We start from the raw sequence: 20,896 nt of genomic DNA, 5'->3' as shown, positions 1-20,896 counted from the left end.
ACAACCAATCACGTTTGCAGACCTTTGGAAAAATCCAACTCTTTGAGGTTACATGACATGCGCTCACACACTCACATACACACAATTATTTATACACGTAAATTATCTTCACGTCAAAAAAGCGAACTGAGGAAGCCGCTGCTCCTCGGTCGTCTCACACTCGGTGCACGGATTCATTCATGTAGGTGCAACACTATCACTGCAGTCCCAGTCCGAGCTGCCTCCTCAGCTCCGCTCTACTGTACGTCAAAGGTGAAGGTTAACAATGCTGTAAATGTCCGTAAATGTTCAGGAGGTATGTTGTGAGGATGAGGACCGTCGAGTCCTGAAAGGTCTCCAGCGTCACTCAGCAGCCCGGAGAAGAAGTCCAAGGTTTCTCACCAGACGAAGTCCAAGAGAAGGTTCAGAAGTTCTTACGTAGTTTCCCCAACAGTCTTTGATTGGAGAGCCGCTCAACATCTGTAGAAACCTTCAGGAACCTTTAGAGACTCTTTAGAGGTCTGTTGGGCCTCCATAGAACCTCAAGGAACCGCACAATCACAATCACACGTTCAAGTAGTTGTAAAACTGGCACACATCCATCAGAACCTTTGAGTCGGACAGATTAGACATTTATTCAAACCTGACAGGAACTTGTTTTAACCTTCAGAACTTTTAGAAACACCAGATGTCCACCCAATGATTCAGACGAAGAAGCAAAATGATGTTAGAACCTGTTGTAACCTTTGGAAATAACATCTACTAAGGATGTCCGTGAAGGTTCTCAGTCATCCAGGTCATCTTATTCTTGTGGCGTTGTAGTAAAGGCAACTGGACTTCTTTTCTTGCTTGAAGACATTTCACCCCTCATCCAAGAGGCTTCTTCAGTTCTGAGACTAATGCCAGAAACCCAGGTATTTTTAAACCCTATCTGCCACCTACAAGGCTGTCTTGGGAGCTCTCCCCAGGAAGTTTAAATCCCATACACACCTGGAGTCATGTGACTCGAGTCTCGGGGGTGTGGTCATGTGACTTTGGTTTCACTAGAAACCAATCATAGGACCACCCACTCTGGGTTTAAAATACCTGGGTTTCTGGCATTAGTCTCAGAACTGAAGAAGCCTCTTGGATGAAATGTCTTCAAGCAAGAAAAGAAGTCCAGTTGCCTTTTACTACAACTCCACAAGAACATCTACTAAGGAGGAATAAAGGTTATCCAAACCATTATAAAAATAACAGGACTTGGAACCTTAGAAAACCACCAAGAACCCACAGGATCCCTTACGAACCTTAACGATTTTAGAAGAGATGTGTTTTCGTCAGGTCTTTAAACAACATACAAACCACAGTGTCCTTCAAGAATTTGTATTTATCTGGTGTTCCTGAACCAGATTGGCAGAAAAAAACCATCCAAAACGTCCAGAAACCTGTTGTTGGGGTACAGTTCCTCTAGAAACCCGAAGAAACCGACTGACCGACAGGAATCCGACCACCTTTAGACAAAACAACATGAATTACAGGAACCAACGGGAGCCTTTGGAAATCCATCAGAACTGTTCATCAGCTGTGGAAGAACCAATGAGAAGCTCTAGACCTCCTGAACTAGAAGCCCGGGACGTGGCAGTAGGCCTCCAGCGAGGAGAAGACGATGTACATCAACCACAGGCTGAAGAACAAACAGGTGGTGAGGACTTTGGGGAGCCGCGGCCCGCCCAGCTCCCCGCCGATCTCGGGCCGCCGGCGGTAGATGAGGACCGCGATGCAGACGAAGGCGAAGATGGTAAAGAGCGTCACGGAGAAGGCCAGCGTTCCTGGGTCGACCCTGAACTCCTGGCCTTTGGAGTAGTGGTAGATGGCGGCGATGGACCACGCCACGCCGATGCCCAGGAAGACGTTGACGGCGTTGCTGCCCGTCACGTTGCCGATGGAGGCGTCGGCGTACTGGTCCTGGGTGGCCGACACCTTACTGGCAAAGGTGTCTGAAAGTAGAGAAAGTAGAGTGTTTGGGGTCAGCTTTTATCTTGGTGATGATATGCTTTGTCGTGTTAAAGTGATAGTTCACCCAAAATTCAAACTTCACTCATTATCTACTCACCCCCATGTGGACTAAGGGCTGGGAGAAGTTTCAGAGTCCTCCGTGGCTTCTCTGAGTTACAGCGGGGCTCCGTGCAACAGTATTTGTCCATATAATGATTGAGAACGGAGCTCACTTTTCTTCGTCCAAAAAGACACACCAAAAAACATCCAAATACCTCCATAGTGCTCGTCTGTAATGTCCCGCGAGATTTGCACAGACACAGGAAGAGCAGTGAACTGAGACACTGGGAGCTTCCGCTACAAACAAGCTTAAAATATAGACTTATTTAATTTTTGTTGGAACAATTTCTCATGTCGGGGCTTCAATACAAGACGGGCATTACAGACGAGCACTATGGAGGTATTTGGATGGTTTTTTTTGGACAAAGAAAAGTGAGCTCCGTTCCCAACCGCCATATGGACATGCAGCGCTGCACGGAGCCCCGCTGTAACTCAGAGGAGACACGGAGGACTCTGAAACTTCTCCCAGCCCTTAGTCCACATGAGGGGGATTTGAAATTTGAATTTTGGGTGAACTATCCATTTAAACTAGTAAATGATGCTGCTCTGGATCAGACTCCTTCCTTCTGGTCTGACTCTGTTGAACAGGAGCAACAGAACCAGAGGAGAGGAGTTTACTCTTTGTTATAAATTAAATCAAAGCCTGTCCCATAGAGACGCCTGTCTGTTTCTGAAGACAGGTCAGTTCAACAGGTGAAGCTGATAAAAGCCCGGGCTGCTATTGGATAATTAATGGTAGTGAATCGCTTCTGTCAGTGAATGCACCATGTCATGTTGTTGTGTGGTGTGGTGTCCTGTTGTGTTTGGGTCAGACCTGGTACAGACGTGCCCAGAGCCACGAACACCACGGCGGTGACGGAGTCTTTCAGTCCCACGGTGCAGCCGAAGTGGGAGGCCAAGTCCCCGATGACGGCCGTCAGCAGGCCGATGACGGAGATGGAGACCACGAAGCAGGCCCAGCCGTTCCAGTAGTCGGTGGGAGGGACCAGGGCGAAGAGCAGCTTCCAGAAGACGGTCAGGAAGTGCATCACGTAGTCGAAACAGGACGGCAGCTTCTCCTCGCCACACTCGTCGTCATCATCATCACCTGAGGAAGAGTCAGAGTCATTTTTATTGTCCGGGCCTCAACAGGGGAATTCATTTCGTCTGACAATCGTCAGTCGCGGTGGATTTCGGCAAATACGATCACAGGCTGTAGGCGGAGCCAGAGGAGTTGGATTTTGTCCTAAATTACCCATTTAATGTCCGACTATCAGAATATAGTGACAGTTCCAGCAAATAGACTGAATAATTGTTACCAACTGTAGCTTTAAAGTCAACAGATTGGTTTTTAGTTTTAGGTACCTGAGTTGACTGTGATGGCCTCCACAAACTGCTCCCTCCAGCTGTTGGTCCCGATCAGCACAGCCAGGTTGGTCTTCTTGATCAGTTTGTCCACGGTGCTCTGAAAGACAGAAGGACCATCAACAGGACCACAGTGACTGCAGACATTCAGTCTACTTCTAAATCGAATCTAATCAGTCAATCATGAGAACAATCGATCAATAACTCAGTCAGGTGAGGTCGTGAACAGGTCGGCTATAATTCCCAAGATGCATTTCACCGACCATCTTCCAGAGTTCATGTTTTCTGACCAGAGGGACAAGACAGAGGCTCTTGGTTGCATTGATCAACATTTGATGGATTGACTGATTGATTCAAAGTCAAAGTCAAAGTCAGCTTTATTGTCAATTCCACAATATGTGCGGGACATAAAGAGAATTGAAATTGTGTTTCGCTCAGACCCTTGGAGTAAACAATACAACAATCTGCAATCTAAAATACCAATCTAGAATAAATATGAATATATAACTGGGAGCCTATAAAAAACTGAGCTAAAAAAACTAGTAGTAAAAAATAAGGTAGAAGGCACAATAGCAGCAATAGTAAGTGCAAAAGAATCACAGTAGTGCAAGTATTGTCATACTTGCACTACTGTGATACTGTGACAGTATTTTCTCATTTACACTGCAAAATCTCAAATATCTTACCAAGAATATTTGTCTTATTTCTAGTCAGAATGTCATTTCTAGTTTTTAGACACTTTTTACTTCTTTCAAGCATATTTTCACTTGAAATAAGCGGGAAAAAAATCTGTTTTTCTGCTTATTACAAGCACAAACAACTTGCTTTCACTGGCAGATTTTTCTACTTATTTCAAGTGAAAAATAGTTTGAAACAAGTGAAAATTATCTAAAATCAAGTAGGCTACATTTTTAGGTGATGAGTCTTATTTTAAGTGGAAAGAGGTTAGTTTTGACTAGAAATGAGACATATTCTTGGAAAGATTTTGAGTTTTTGCAGTGTACAGAGTCATAAAAAGAGATATCCAAAATCCCCTCTGTAAAAACTTCTGACTCTAATGTGTCAACAAAAGTAGCTTTGAAATGTATGCATACTGTCATACTTGCACTACTGTATGCACACACTATTCTTTTGCGATTGATTGATTGATTGATTGATTGATTGATTGATTGATTGATTGATTGATTGATTGATTGATTGATTGATTGATTGATTGATTGATTGATTGATTGATTGACAGGCTGGACTCACCTTGAACTCGTACGACTCCTCTACGACCACCTCCAGTTTGACGTGTTCGCCCAGCGTCGGTCGGCCCATCTCGGCGATGCGACGCTCCTCCTCCTCCTTCTTCGTCAGAGCCTCCTCACCCGCCTCACCTGAGAGAGAGGAGGAGGAGGGGGAGGGAGGAGGGAGGAGGGGGGAGGAGTTAGCACTGAGGTCAACCGTCAACAAGGCTTCAGAGAGGAGCAGGATGAACTAGAGCACTCGAAAAGAGAGTAACGACAGCATTGGTCCAATGGAAGCGCCTCCTGGTGGAGGAATATGGGTTTTGCAAAAGCGCCCAAGAACTGACATCTCTGCATTGTTGGTGAATGAGCAAGTGTGGTGTTTTCAATAATTTAAGGACATTTATAGATCACCCACCTTTACAGATAAACATTAACACATAGGCGAGTAAAAAAAAACAGTTGTCTACATCAATGTTTCAATCTACATTTTGTAATAAACAAATGATAAGTATAATTTGATATGACAAAGACACCTAAAAACAAAAACACAGCCGTTTTCATCAATTTACAAGCAAGTGGGCAACACACATACATTGGAGTGAATGGGTTTTCTAGGCTCTTTTGCAATACCCATATCCTGCCACTCGGGGCGCAAAACCCTTAAACCCTTAAACCCTTAAACCCTTACCACGGGAGTCAATGGAGGTGTCGTTACTCTCTTTTACAGTGCTCTAGGATGAACCAACCTGTGATGTTGATGACGGCTGTGGGGGCGGGGTGGTCCCGTCCCTGCACCTTCCTGTAGACGTCTTTACCTGAGCAGGTGAACGGATGAACGGGTGAACAGGTGAACTGGTGAACAGGTAAATAACTACTGTAGTAATAACAAGTAAACTGCCAAACAGGTGAATAAGGGAGCAGGTGCCAAACACTTTTTGCATGGAAACAGTTGAATTTGACTTCTGTAAAATCGACTGTTTCACTGAGACGCTGCAACAAATCAAACATATTTAAAGGTGAATATGGAGAATGCTTATTAAAGGGTTTTTTTCTTTTTCAAAAACAACACATCCACAGAGTGTTTAGAGGGGAGCAGAATACAAGTATTGCTTTTCCATAATAAGACATTTAGACGGGGTCGTCAATAAATAACTTCCTGTTTACATCGTAGCGACCAGCCAGTAGGCCTACACTGTAAAAACTCAAAATCTTTCCAAGAATATTTGTCTTATTTCTTGTCAAAATGTCTCAAGTTTCATCAAAACTAATCTCTTTCCACTTAAAACGAGACTCGTCACCTAAAATCGTCACCTAAAACTTGTTTTTTGATAATTTTCACTTGTTTCAAACAAATTTTCAATTGAAATAAGTAAAAAAATCTGCCAGTGAAAGCAAGTTTTTTGTGCTTGTAACAAGGAATGAAAACTTCTATCAGATTTTTCTACTTATTTCAAGTGAAAATATGCTTGAAAGAAGTAAAAAAAAAAAAAGTGTATTAAAACAAGCTACTTTTTATGTGATGAGTCTTATTTTTAGTATAATGAGATTTGATTTGACTAGAAATGACATTTTAACTAGAAATAAGACAAATATTCTTGGTAAGATTTTGAGTTTTTGCAGTGTAGCTGTCTCTTCTCCTCTGTGTTGCTAACCCTCCTCTGGTTGTGTACCTTTGTTTTCAATGAAGCCTCTGATAATCAATCAGTGGATGGATCATGTTACCATGTGTGTCTTTGTGTAGTCGTAATCTGTCATAAACAACAGATTACGGTTTACGTTCATGTCGTGGACTTTTTCAGTTGTTGCAGTTCCTAGTTGAGACACTAGATGGTGGTATTCTGCTCGTTCTCCACTGACTCGACATATTCAACCTTTAGGTGTTTGCTTTAACGTCCTCGTTCTGCAGCTGCATGTGAGCTCAGGCGGTGTGTGTGTGTGTGTGTGTGTGTGTGGTTATTCAGGTGTGATTAACGTTACACTCTGCAGACGTCTTACCACACAGCTGTTTGTCTACGAGGTCAAAGAGAGACGACATTAAGGTGAGACACTAACAGGCAAAAAACACTATTTTTGCTTCTTTATCATGTCTTCTTTCAGAAAAGTGGAAAGAAACGGTAGAAAATATTTAAGGTTTTTATTCTACTTGATTTTGTCTCTTTCATCTGTAGATGAAATTCACTAAGAGTTAGCCTGAGCCATGTCATGTCAGGTGTCGTAAAGCTCTCTCTCTCCTGAACAATGATGTCATTTCCTTTGTATCAGCAACAAATCATAAAAGTACGATTTACAATCAAAATCTATGTAATTTTACAGTCCAAGTCTTTAAAGGCCGTTTTCTCAGAAAGAGTTTTTCAGACTCAGACTCTGAGCTAGAAATCTCCACTTCAGCAACACTTACAGACACCAAACCTTCCACTTTGGTCTCTTTCTATATTCTGAAGGTTTTTACTGAGGGGATTGTTGATATATCATTCACAGCCTGATTTATACAACATTTTATTACTAAAAACATGGAGACATTATTTTCTTTTTTAGGGCTGGTGACAGTATTTTTTCATTTACACTGCAAAATCGCAAATATCTTACCAAGAATATTTGTCTTATTTCTAGTCAGAATGTCATTTCTAGTCAAAACAAATCTCGTTATACTTGAAATAAGACTCATCACATTAAAAAGTTGCTTGTTTTTAGACACTTTTTACTTCGTTCAAGCATATTTTCACTTGAAATAAGTGGGGGAAAAAATCTGTTTTTCTTTCTTATTACAAGCACAAACAACTTGCTTTCACTGGCAGATTTTTCTACTTATTTCAAGTGAAAAGTAGTTTGAAACAAGTGAAAATGATCTATAAACAAGTAGGCTACATTTTTAGGTGATGAGTCTTATTTTAAGTGGAAAGAGATTAGTTTTGACTAGAAATGAGACAAATATTCTTGGAAAGATTTTGAGTTTTTGCAGTGTACAGAGTCATAAAAAGAGATATCCAAAATCCCCTCTGTAAAAACTTCTGACTCTAATGTGTCAACAAAAGTAGCTTTATCCATTGTTCAGATTTCTGTTCTGGAAATGTATGCAAATCAGCGCATATTTAATTAGATATTACCTCATTTACATATGTAACTTAATGTAAGTGATAAACTTGTGAAGTTTCATGGTGATTTCTGTCACACTGCAAAAACTTCAAAATCTTTCCAAGAATATTTGTCTTATTTCTTGTTAAAATATTTCATTTCTAGTCAAAACTACACTCTTTCCACTTAAAATAAGACTCATCACCTAAAAATGAACTTGTTTTTAGATCATTTTCATTTGTTTTTTAATTACAAATTTTCACTTGAAATAAGTAGAAAAATCTGCCAGTGAAAGCAAGTTTTTTGTGCTTGCAATAAGAAAGAAAAACTTGCTCCACTATCAGATTTTTCTACTTATTTCAAGTGAAAATCTGCTTGAAAGAAGTAAAAAGTGTCTAAAAACAAGCTGCTTTTTAACGTGATGAGTCTTATTTTAAGTAGAATGAGAGTTGTTTTGCTTAGAAATGACATTTTGACTAGAAATAAGACAAATATTCTTGGTAAGATTTGGAGTTTTTGCAGTGCATATCATTAACTCAGAACAGCTGTAAGCATCAGCTGGAAGGGGGCGGGGCTTACCTGTCTTCACGAATCCACCTGAAGGATGAAAAAAGACAAAACAAGAGTCAACACTAACAGGTGAGTCTGTTGTTGTTGTTGTTGTTTATCTAATGAAGCAGCGACAGGAACAGGAAGGGGCGGAGCCACTTACCCACTTCCTGGAGCAACAGAGCTGAAGAGAAGAAAGACGAGACACAGGTCAGACAGGTGGAGACAGACACCTGTCCTCGTCACATGACCTCACAGATGACATGTGACCCGTTCTATCAAAATGAGTCGGATGTCCCTACGTTCTATTTTTAGATAATCAGCTGATAACGTGGAAAACCCATAGAAAATCAAAAAAAATTGTTTTACCCTAATTTCAAAGCAATGACATTCAAAAACAATCTCCCAAAGTTTCACAGTCCAGATAATTGAGAAAAGACACGTAAATGATGATTAAAGTTGACTTGCAACTGAAACCCTCTGAAAATGAGTGCTGCTTCGGTGCAAAACATGGAATATCTCCTGAACCGTTCATGATGGAGACGAGCTGTAAAAAGCATCTGAATTGCGGGATTCTCCGCTTTCCAATGGTCATTGAATGGTGCCTCTATGACGAGAAGGGACGGGTACAGAAACAGATGCTAAACCGAGTAGCATCGACGCTAACAGAGCGTAACATCGATGCTAACAGAGCGTAGCATCGATGCTAACAGAGCGTAGCATCGATGCTAAACCGAACGTAGCAACGATGCTAAACCAAACGTAGCAACGATGCTAAACCGAACGTAGCAATCGACACAACGCTTGCGCATGTTTGATAAAACGTCAACAAAACATGACAACTTCTGAACCGTTTGTGATAGAGACGAGCTGTAAAAAGCATCTGAATTGTGAGATTCTCTGCTTTCCGAGGGTCATTGAATGGTGTCTCTATGACAACAAGGGACCGTATAGGGAGTGTGTAATCACGTGGTACAGGAACAGATGCCAGAGTCACTGGCAAAACTTTAACTGCTATTTTCTCAGGTTTTAGAACGGAATAAGAGAGTGAAAGATCGTAATTCAAATGGCCACATCTCGAAAATCATTAACTGTATGACTTTGACTAGGGTATCATTTTAAAGCTTATTTTCTAATCTTTCCATTGATACCAAAATCTCAACTTTGCAATTTGGGTCACTGTGACTCATTTTGATGTATCAGGTCATCTCACCTGCTGCTCAGGTGTGTCAGGTTGTTGATGATGTCAGAGCTGTGAGTCCTGGAGGAGGTTCAGGGTTAGACTGAGATATAAACACACACATGATGTTACACACACGTTATGACAACAGACCACAGCACACCTGAGCTCACCTGTACCGATGAATTCAACTGTCCCTGTCGAGACCTGTTTTAACAAGACTACACGTACATCCCAAAAAATCTTAAGACTAGGTGCTGGACCACCAAGAAAGACACAGACGGAAAAAAGAGACCACACACTAGTTAAAAGCTCCCGTGACAGTTTAATGTCACTCACACATGTGACGTTTCGGGTGTTAGCCCTTCATCAGACTGCAAAACCGCTGATGCACGTTGCCTTCAGGGACAGTTTTTCATCAACAGTCTCTGTATTTCCCTCTAAAACAACTCTGTGTGGTAACGTTGTGTTATTATCTCATAGCGTGGTGAATGTGCAGGTCACAACTTGTCCACCAGAGCGTTGTGGAGTTGTTGGATTGTGTATTTGATGAGTTTGATGAGGGAAACCAAGAAATCCCATAATGAGCCTCCGTAGCGTAGCTCTGAGCAGCTCACGGCTCTGCTCCGCCGTTCTAAAAACAGCTTGCACCGACAATTAAAGGTAATGAACCTACTGCTATGACTATACGGATTATTATGGCAATGGGCTAATTAGACAAAATGTTGAACTATCCCTTTAACCACATGGGTTTGCAATATGAATTTTGTTTGTACCTTGAGATAAATTACAATAGAGGAACTCTGATTTATAATTGTTGTCTCATCTGTCACATATTCATGTCGCCGTCGGTGTGAACGAGACTTAAACTGTCGTATCCAATCAGAGCTCAGTGTAAAGCATCTTCCTGGTCCTGACCAATCACAGGCGTCTGAGTGTGAGGAAGGAAGGAAGGAAGGAGGCGACAGAGCGACAGGAAGCTGAACAGAAGGAGTAGAGGTCACTATGCTGCTGCTCCACACCTGTCCACCTGCTCCTCTTCCAGTCGGGCTCCTGCAGCTCGATGTAGAACCTGGCCTGTTTATCGTACTCCTCGTGGTCGACCACCCTAACTGACACGCTCTTCCTGCAGGGGGGGGGGTCAGAGGTCAGGGGTTAGGGGTCAGGGGTCGTGCATTAGTTCACATCAACACATTGGCCCAGTTCCAATCCGCCTCCTGAAGACTCAGGCCCTGAACCCTCACTGACTAAAGTGACGTCAGCTCTAAGTGACAGAGTGTGAGAGTGTGTGAGGGTCCAGATGCTGTAAACATGAATGGAACAGCACTTACACACTCTCACGACACGTTACCTTGACAACAAAATGTTTTTAACTCCGCCCTTTACTGTACTTTCAATAGCACAGGTGTGTGAGGGGGACGGACTCAAAACAAAATATTCCTGGATCAGATCTGATCAAATCATCAATAATCACAAACTGCACACGTTAATACTGACAGTAAACTTATTATTTTCTTTTTATTTATTTATTTTTTTGTTGTTGCTCCTGTCCATTAACAATAAAGAGAGCGGCGGAGCTCTCTCTGACTACGTGTGTTAATTAATTTACTTTTCTTTTCTTTTTTTTTAACACTCGCGTTTCCGACGGCATCCCATGTGTTTGACTTCACAACGCTATGAACTGTGGGTAATTCCCTTACCAAAAGTCAGCATCGGTGCTGACTTACGGTATTTCTTACGGTTATTTCTGACTTCTTTGAGTGTGTGCTATAAAATGGCACTTGTATTGCTTCCTTTTTTGTTGTTATTTGTTGTTGCTTTCTCCATATTGCCCATATAGGGTTTTTTAAACCTCTCCCGCACTTACTATTCTTGTTTCATTTCTGTTTTTTGTATTTGTCTTTTATTATGGTGCAAATAAATAAATACTAAATACTAAGGGGGCAGTAAGGGCTCATTCACTGACTCACTGACTTGATGATCTGACAATGGAACAGCCCTCACACACTCACAGACTTCCCCTTTAACGCGCCTCTTAAGTCAGTGAGGGGTGGGATTGGAACTGGGCCGTTCAAACAGACCAACAGGGCCTGCAAGGGTTAAAAACATCACAGAATCAGTCAGTGGAGGTCACATGACGTCACGGCGACGAGGTGAGTTCACGGTTAACAGAGGTCAAAGGTCGTTAGGAGAGGTGGGCGGGGGCGGGGTCACAGCAAAAGGGAGGGGGGGTAGGGGGGATGGATGGACGCCCCCACCTTTCCTCTCACTCATCTCCAGCAGCCGAGGCTCGCCCAGCTCCACGAAGAAGTTCTTGTTTTTCTCGTACTCCTCGTCATCGATTATATTGATCTGAAGCGCTTTACTGGAACAGAAGAAGGAGATTCTGAAGGAGCTTTAATAGGAACATCTACCTTTATTCTGAAGGAGCTTTAATAGGAACATCTACTTTTATTCTGAAGGAGCTTTAATAGAAACATCTACCTTTATTCTGAAGGAGCTTTAATACAAACATCTACCTTTATACTGAAGGAGCTTTAATAGGAACATCTACCTTTATTTTGAAGGAGCTTTATTAGGAACATACCTTTATTTTGAAGAAGATTTAATAGGAACATCTACCTTTATTCTGAAGGAGCTTTAATAGGAACATCTACCTTTATTTTGAAGGAGCTTTAATAGGAACATCTACTTTTATTCTGAAGGAGCTTTAATAGAAACATCTACTTTTATTCTGAAGGAGCTTTAATAGAAACATCTACCTTTATTCTGAAGGAGCTTTAATACAAACATCTACCTTTATACTGAAGGAGCTTTAATAGGAACATCTACCTTTATTCTGAAGGAGCTTTAATAGGAACATCTACTTTTATTCTGAAGGAGCTTTAATAGAAACATCTACTTTTATTCTGAAGGAGCTTTAATAGAAACATCTACCTTTATTCTGAAGGAGCTTTAATACAAACATCTACCTTTATACTGAAGGAGCTTTAATAGGAACATCTACCTTTATTTTGAAGGAGCTTTATTAGGAACATACCTTTATTTTGAAGAAGATTTAATAGGAACATCTACCTTTATTCTGAAGGAGCTTTAATAGGAACATCTACCTTTATTTTGAAGGAGCTTTATTAGGAACATACCTTTATTTTGAAGAAGATTTAATAGGAACATCTACCTTTATTCTTAAGGAGCTTTAATAGGAACATCTACCTTTATTCTGAAGGAGCTTTAATACGAACATCTACCTTTATTCTGAAGGAGCTTTAATAGAAACATCTACTTTTATTCTGAAGGAGCTTTAATAGAAACATCTACTTTTATTCTGAAGGAGCTTTAATAGAAACATCTACCTTTATTCTGAAGGAGCTTTAATAGGAACATCTACTTTTATTCTGAAGGAGCTTTAATAGGAACATCTACCTTTATTCTGAAGGAGCTTTAATAGGAACATCTACCTTTATTCTGAAGGAGCTTTAATAGGAACATCTACTTTTATCCTGAAGGAGCTTTAATAGAAACATCTACCTTTATTCTGAAGGAGCTTTAATAGGAACATACATTTATTTTGAAGAAGCTTTAATAGGAACATCTACCTTTATTCTGAAGGAGCTTTATTAGGAACATCTACCTTTATTCTGAAGGAGCTTTAATAGGAACATACCTTTATTTTGAAGAAGCTTTAATAGGAACATACCTTTATTTTGAAGAAGCTTTAATAGGAACGTGATGGAGCTTTAAATCAGTGATGACACAGTTAAAAATGTTGCACCAGTTTGTTTTGCCTTTAAGTGTTGGAGGCGTCAGTCGCCTGCAGGCAGCAGCCCTCATTGGACAGTGTGTGTGTGTGTGTGTGTGTGTGTGTGTGTGTGTGTGTGTGTGTGTGAAGTGCCTTCATTCATTTCCATGTTTATTTCATCAGAGCAGACTGTGACTGTAGCTCAGTCAGTGGTCCCGTTCTTCCCTAAAAGATGTTCTATTATGTTTTATTATGAAAATAATAAGAAGAAGAAGTGTCTTCACTATTTAGTTAATTTTTTCATTTTATTGGGAAAATATTTTAATTATAAGCAAAACTTTCCAGCCTCCGAGCCAACCTTTCCTCATTGTTTGGTTGAATTTAATTCACTTTATAAATCCTTAGCCCTGGTTAAAAATAAAAAGAATACAAAAAATGTATATATTGGATGTACTCACTGGCATTTAATGAAATTTATGATTACAGACATTGTTAAATACATTTATGTGTTGACATAACGATATAGTATTACAACGGAATATTAGGGCCACATTGACAAATAAAAAAATCACAAACTTCCAGAATAACGTCGCAAATTTACGACTTTATTCTCGTAATGTTATGGCTTTTTTTCTCGTATGAAATGTACAACTTTATTCTCGTAAATTTACAACTTTTTTCTCGAAAATTTACAACTTTATTCTCGTAAATTTACGACTTTATTCTCGTAATGTTATGGCTTTTTGTACAACTTTATTCCCGAAAATCCACGACTTTATTCTCGTAAATTCACGACTTTATTCTCGTAAATTCACGACTTTATTCCAGTAATGTTATGGCTTTTTTCTCGTATGAAATGTATGACTTTACTCTCAAAAATTTACGAGTTTATTCTCGTAAATTTATGACTTTATTCTCGAAGTCTCTGTGTTGTTTTTTTTTCTCAATGTGACCCTAATACTCCATCGTAATAGTATTCATTTATTTTGTTTTTTTATTATTTAATTTTGATTTTATCTGAGGTCTTGTAAATGTATATTGTAAATGTATTTATTCCATTTATTGACTTTTTGTTTTTGTATCTGTGTAACAGCTCTCATGTAACCTACGCATTAGTGTTTGACATGATTTGTAAACTGAATATTTAAACAAAGTTAAAAAAAAAAAAAGAAAAAGAGAAGAAAGGGCTCAGTCACTGGTCCAGTTTCCTGCTTCACGTTCAGTTCAGTTTATGATTCACTGAATAACTTGAATCGGGTTCAGGTGACTCATCACGTTGTCGACACACTTCACTGTAACAGCTGCTGATTTAATGTTAATGTGACACAGCCTGGTCAGCATCTGCACACACACCTACACACACACACACAACCCTACACACACACGTACACCCACACACAACCCTACACACACACAGACACACACACACACACACACACACACACACACACACACAAAGACACACACTCGTCCTTCAGCTTTACGAGGCGAAGCTGCGACGTTGAGCAGGAACCTGCAGCTGAACACAGGCTGCCCTAATAAGGAAGAGAGCAGCGTGATGTTTATCTGCAGGACAGCACTCACCCACACACACACACACACACAAAGACACACGCACTCACACACATACACACAACCCTACACACACACACACACACACAAAAGAAGAAAAGATGGAATTGATACAGAAGAAATACAAACATCCACCAACTCTCCTCCTCCTCCTCCTCCTCATGGCCGTATCCCTCCACCACTCAGACTAGTTCCTGTTTACAGCTACAGGAAATACTAAACATCTGTGTGCACTGTTGTTGGTTCTGGTTCTGGTTCTGGTTCTGGTTCTGGTTCTGGTTCTGGTTCTGGTTCTGGTGTGAGTGAAGCTACCTGAGGTTTGATGGAGTCGGGTGCTTGTGTGTGTAAAAGCAGCAGAGTGAAGCTCCTGTCTCACAGAGCAGTAGGCTAAAAACCCATCTTTTTAATCTGGTTTTTATGCTATATAGTCTCATAGTGATTCTATTTTACAGTTTTATACTCTTTCTTATTGTTATCTTTCTCCTTAGTGTTTGAGTCTTTTTTTAAATTTTTTTATTCTTAGTATTTTGCCCTTCTATCCTGCATTTTATTCTATTCTATTTTATAAAATTTTATTGTTGTTAAAAGTTTTTATTTTATTTATCTATTTTCTATTGCTTTATTTTATTTTCTTGTTGTTTTTTATCTTTGTGCATTAGTCTCCATGCTTTTTCTTGTTTTACCTTCTATATATATACGTATATTGTTCAATCAAAATGTAAAGCACTTTGAACGGCATCTATTTGCTTTGAAAGGTGCTATATAAATAAAATTTGATTGATTGATTGATTGATTGATTTTATTCTGACATGGAGGCTTTTATTCTGACAGAGCCCCCTGCCTGAGACTCTGCGGAGTTGTGATTTATGGTGGCATGGTATGAGTTGCATATGGGCAAAAAAAAAAAAATCACTTTTTTGTCCCCCCCAATCGGATCTACACCCCTGGGTTTTGGGTTCCTACTAATCAGCCAATGAGCAGTGAGGACGGGGATGAATCAAAGCCACTGCAGATACAGGAAGTGGAGATAGAACAGGAAGTGGATATATTACCATTGGTCATTATCAGCCAGTGGCTCAGTCTATATAAGGCTCTGCAGCCGCTCGTCATCACAGCGTCCTCATCAATAAACCGAAGCCCAGAACGAGCGTGGCACCTTTTCCATTTCAAGACGCCTTGGTCTTCCTCCCTCTCAGCCAGCGGCCATGTTTATGCTCTGGCAATAAATGTGTTGCGTTGCATTCCTGCTGCCCGCGGACATGGAAAGAGTCTGAGCAGCTATGTGAGGCATGTAAACCTGAAGCTGGCGGTCACATGACCACGAGGAGGCGGAGCTGCTGCTGCTGCTGCTGCTGCACCAAGAATAGAAAACGGTTTCTTTTAATAAACTCCTACGTCACACAATCAAACAACCAAACAAGCTGCTGCTGCTGGTTCAACGTCACCTTTGACCCTGAGGACGCAGCTCAATCAATGATCGATATTCAATAGTCGACCTGGACCGGGACTGTTCCTCCAGATGTTCAATTCAGGTTAGATCTGAAACTTCTATAGTTTGTTTTTAAAGGGATAGTTCACCCAAAATTGAAATTTCACTCATTATCTACTCCCCCTCATGTGGACTAAGGGCTGGGAGAAGTTTCAGAGTCCTCCGTGGCTTCTCTGAGTTACAGGGGGTCTCGGCGTAGCAGTGCATGTCCATATGACGGTTGCAAATGGATACCAACTGTCTTCGTAACAAAAAGACACACCAAAAACATCCAAATACCTCCATGCTGCTCGTATGTAATGTCCCTCTTGTATTGAAGCCCTGAAATGCGAAATTGTCCCGAAAAAAATTAAATAAGTCTATATTTCAAGCTTGTTTGTAGCGGAAGCTCCTCTTTCCGGTTTGTCAAATTTGGACGAACCGGGAAGAGGAGCTTCGAGAAGCTTCCGCTACAAAACAAGCTTGAAATATAGATTTATTTAATTTTTGTCGGGACAATTTCGCATTTCGGGGCTTCAATACAAGACGGACATTACATACGAGCAGCATGGAGGTATTGTGTTATTTTTGGTGTGTCTTTTTGTTACGAAGACAGTTGGTATCCATTTGCAACCGTTATATGGACATGCACTGCTACGCCGAGACCCCCTGTAACTCAGAGAAGCCACGGAGGACTCTGAAACTTCTCCTAGCCCTTAGTCCACATGAGGGGGAGGAGATAATGAGTGACATTTAGATTTTGGGTGAACTATCCCTTTAAAGCTCCTGGTTTTCTTGTTCTGAAATCAACTCCACACGGCTCTGTGGTCGTTTTTTTATTTCTGTTGTTGTTTTTCATCTTATATCAGTGTAAACCAGTGTTTCTCAACCTGTTCCATGCACTGGACCTCCTGCATATCTTTTAGCAACCCTGAGGTCCTTTGCCTCCCACCACTTCCCAGGTGTGAGGTTTTAAATAGCATATTTGCATATTTAGAAGAAGAGGATAACAGGAGCGCTGCTGCTGGTATATCTCAAACCACCGGTGCTCATGTATTGGGTTCACAGTCCAGAAGGTAATGAAAGATCAAAAACACCAACGCGTGTCGGCTTGCCCCTTCCTCAGGGTGTCTGTAGGAAGGCGCATTGGTGTTTTTAATGACTCTTGCCCATTAAAATAAAGACTTTTTAATCTTTCCAACACCAACCTGAGTGCCTGGACTTTGATATTTTATGATTGCATATTCATTAACGGTTCTGAGGGGCAAATATGCAATTTCAAAAGTCGAACATTGCAGGGTTAGTGAGTTTACACCATCTCCCTGTGCGACATTTCACAATAAAAGCCCAATTAAGAAATGAATGGAGACTGTCCACTGAAACATTAAAATTTGCTCAATTTCCCACTAAATTGTGGAAAAATGCCAATGAGCTTACAGTAGCTTCTGCAGTTGAAGTACCACTCAGGGTCCGAGTCCCTGGTTGAGAAACGCTGGTGTAAAGGATTCGGTCACTGTTGCGGATGTTGTGACCAAGAGAAAAAATACACATTGAATGATTAATTTCTCTCTGAGGCCTTTCCAGATGAAAACCTGGTTCTCGCGACATCACAGTTGTGGGTGGAGCCTGAGTGTTTGTTAAAGGGATAGTTCACTCAAAATTCAAATTTCACTCATTATCTACTCACCCTCATGTGGACTAAGGGCTGGGAGAAGTTTCAGAGTCCTCCGTGGCTTCTCTGAGTTACAGGGGGTCTCGGCGTAGCAGTGCATGTCCATATAACGGTTGCAAATGGATACCAACTGTCTTCGTAACAAAAGGACACACCAAAAAACATCCAAATACCTCCATGCTGCTCGTATGTAATGTCCGTCTTGTATTGAAGCCCTGAAATGCGTAATTGTCCCGAAAAAAATTAAATATGTCTATATCTCAAGCTTCTCGAAACTCCTCCTCCCGGTTCGTCAAATTTGGATGAACCGGGAAGAGGAGCTTCGAGAAGCTTCCGCTACAAACAAGCTTGAAATATACACTTATTTAATTTATTTCGGGCCAATTTCGCATTTCGGGGCTTCATTACAAGACGGACATTACATACGAGCAGCATGGAGGTATTTGGATGTTTTTTGGTGTGTCTTTTTGTTACGAAGACAGTTGGTATCCATTTGCAACCGTTATATGGACATGCACTGCTACGCCGAGACCCCCTGTAACTCAGAGAAGCCACGGAGGACTCTGAAACTTCTCCCAGCCCTTAGTCCACATGAGGGTGGGTAGATAATGAGTGCAATTTCAATTTTGAACTATCCCTTTAAACACAACTGGCAACCAAAGAGCAGCGATGACATCACACACTGAGTGCCTCAGGTTCTCATGTTCAGACCTTTAACACCATTCAGTCGTTTTCTCTGGAAGTGAAGAAGAGTTGTACTTACACGATCTCATCGTTGTCAAACTCCAGGACTCCATGTGTGTCTTCAAAGTCCTCGCCGCCGCCTTTAGCCGTCCCCTCTATGGTTTTGTACGGCACCACCACGACGCCACGAGCCCCCGACGTCCGGACCACCTTCACCTCCATCACGCCGACGCTCTCGCTCACGGTCACCGCCGGCTCCTCGAAGGTGAAGATCCCCGCGTGGTCGTCGTCGAAGATGGTGACCGTGGCCGTGCACGGCAGACCCAAACACGACAGAGCGTCGACGTGGTTCGCCTCGTGTCTGCCCGAGCCGACGCCCTCGGACACGACCCTCACGTTGCTGAGGTGAACCAGGAAGTGCTCGTCCTCCTCAAAAATATCGTCGTCGATGATGTCGATGCGGATTTCGTTTTCGGTCTCGCCCGGTTTGAAGACGATAGTTCCTTCGGTGAAGCGGTAGTCTGAGCCGGCGTTCGCGGTGCCGTCTTCTGTCCGGTAATCCACCGCGACGGTGCTCGTGAGGTCTCCGCCGCGACGCGCCACGTTGAGCGCGACGCTGCCGCAGTTCTCGAGGCACTGGTAGGTCCCCGGGTCGAAGAAAACCTTGGAGGAGAAATCGTTCGGGGAAACCTCGGAGCAGATGTCGTGGTGGGCCGCCCTCTTGGCGTGGTCGGCGGCGTGCTTCTTCAGGACGTTGCCGGCTCCCGTCATGATCCTGGTGGCCTGGCAGCGGTAGAAAGCGCGACTCTTCTGTTGCTGCGTTAAAACCTGATAATTGGCGAGTTCCATCAGCTGCTCCGTGTCCTTCTCCGGGTGTTTCTGCTTCAGCTCCTTCAGGATCCGGGCCAACTCCCTGCGCGACTCCTCCTCGTCCAGCTCCTTCACGTCAAAACTCATCTCTCCGTCCACAAACTCCTCTCCGTGGGAGTTCAGCATCTTGCCGTCCATTTCGATGTCGACCTTGGAGCGCGGCTCCGGTTCTCCCTCGGTCTCGATGATCACTCCCTTCCGCTTCCCCGCTCTGTACCGCTTGTACATGTATTTGTAGAAGAGGAGTCTGCGGTCGGCCACGTAAGCGAACCCGACACAAATGGGGAAGAAGAAGAGCGTGAGAAGCCCCTCCCATATCTGAACGACACCGGGGGATATCACAGCCAGGATGAGGTAAAGCCAGATGTACGCAAAGACGCTCCAGGCGGCGGTGACGAAGAACACGCGGAGGTGCTTCACTTTCCTCGTCTCTCCGTCGGGAATGACGGACACGCAAAGGCCGATGATGACGAACATGTTGAAGGCGGCGCTTCCCACGATGGTGTTGGGGCCCAGCTCGCCGGCGTCGAAGTTGTGACCGCAGACCTCCACGACCGACAGGAGGATCTCTGGGGCGGAGGAGCCGAGCGCCATCAGCGTCAGGTTGGACACCGTCTCGTTCCAGACTCGCACCGTCGTGGTGATCTTCTCGCCGTTGGGTTTCTTGATGGTGATCTGTCTCTCCTGGGAGGTGATGACCTCGATGGAGGCCATGAAGCGGTCGGCGATGATGGAGACGCCCAGGAACATGTACGCCAGCCCTACGAAGTAGATGGTTGCCCTGGCGACCCGCTCGGTGGAGGCCGGGTTGTCCGGCATCCACACGGGCAGGATGACTCCTACTTTGCACTCGGTGCTCCCGCCACATTTCGGTTTGGTCTGGTTGCCGGCTGTTGTGCTGTTGGACTGGAGCGTCGCAGCGGAGCTTCCTGCGGCCGAAGGTGGAAGTTCAGTGGAGATGATGATCAACAAGAGAAGCAGCTTGTGGATGCAGAACCGGGACGAGGACCTGGCTCGGTTCATGGTGATGACTGAGCTCCGTTAAACCTGTAAGACACAGAGGGACGACGTGAACATCCGGACTACAAGGACACTTGGGCTGAACAATGGAGTCGAGTCTGACGAGACATTAACACAAACTATAAAAAGAAAGCATTTCCTGCAGAAAATGCGTGTGAATGCTGAAAGCAGCTGAACGCTATTGCTGAAGCAATGCTGAATGAGCTGAAGAAATTGTTGAATCAATGCTAAATTAGCTGAAGAAACGGGATCATCCCTATGTTCCCTGGGTCCTATGTTCCCCACTTTGTATGGGACCGGGGAACATAGAACCCTTTTCCCTAAAAGGGTCCTATGTTCCCCTCTGTGTCCAGACCGGGAAACATAGAACCCTTTTTTAGAAAAAGGGTTCTATGTTTCCCGCTTTTCCCCAACAGGA

At 42.7% G+C, this 20,896-nt stretch overlaps 1 protein-coding gene across 3 annotated transcripts; it reads right to left on the bottom strand.

Annotated features, from left to right (window-relative positions):
• Positions 1-1,581: 1,581 nt before the first annotated feature.
• On the bottom strand, positions 1,582-20,415 carry LOC310984890 (sodium/calcium exchanger 1-like; the record flags this gene model as incomplete). Of its 3 annotated transcripts, XM_083970250.1 has the most annotated exons (9): positions 18,668-20,415; positions 11,712-11,818; positions 8,437-8,457; positions 8,304-8,321; positions 5,399-5,467; positions 4,672-4,799; positions 3,421-3,520; positions 2,891-3,163; positions 1,582-1,958 (listed from the first exon to the last, which is right to left on the bottom strand). In XM_083970250.1, exons 1-9 carry the CDS (start codon positions 20,275-20,277, stop codon positions 1,582-1,584), a joined length of 2,703 nt encoding a protein of 900 aa, XP_083826376.1. In that variant the 5' UTR covers positions 20,278-20,415. The 3 variants fall into 3 exon arrangements, with proteins under 3 accessions (XP_083826376.1, XP_083826377.1, XP_083826378.1); XM_083970251.1 differs by lacking the exons at positions 5,399-5,467; positions 8,304-8,321; positions 8,437-8,457 and having other exon boundaries at positions 18,668-20,358; XM_083970252.1 differs by lacking the exons at positions 5,399-5,467; positions 8,304-8,321; positions 8,437-8,457 and having other exon boundaries at positions 11,724-11,818; positions 18,668-20,319.
• Positions 20,416-20,896: the final 481 nt, after the last annotated feature.

The sequence above is a fragment of the Trachurus trachurus genome (genome assembly GCF_905171665.1).
Source record: "Trachurus trachurus genome assembly, chromosome: 1".
In the NCBI taxonomy this organism is placed as follows: domain Eukaryota; kingdom Metazoa; phylum Chordata; class Actinopteri; order Carangiformes; family Carangidae; genus Trachurus; species Trachurus trachurus.
This window is presented reverse-complemented; position numbering and strand designations above follow the sequence as displayed.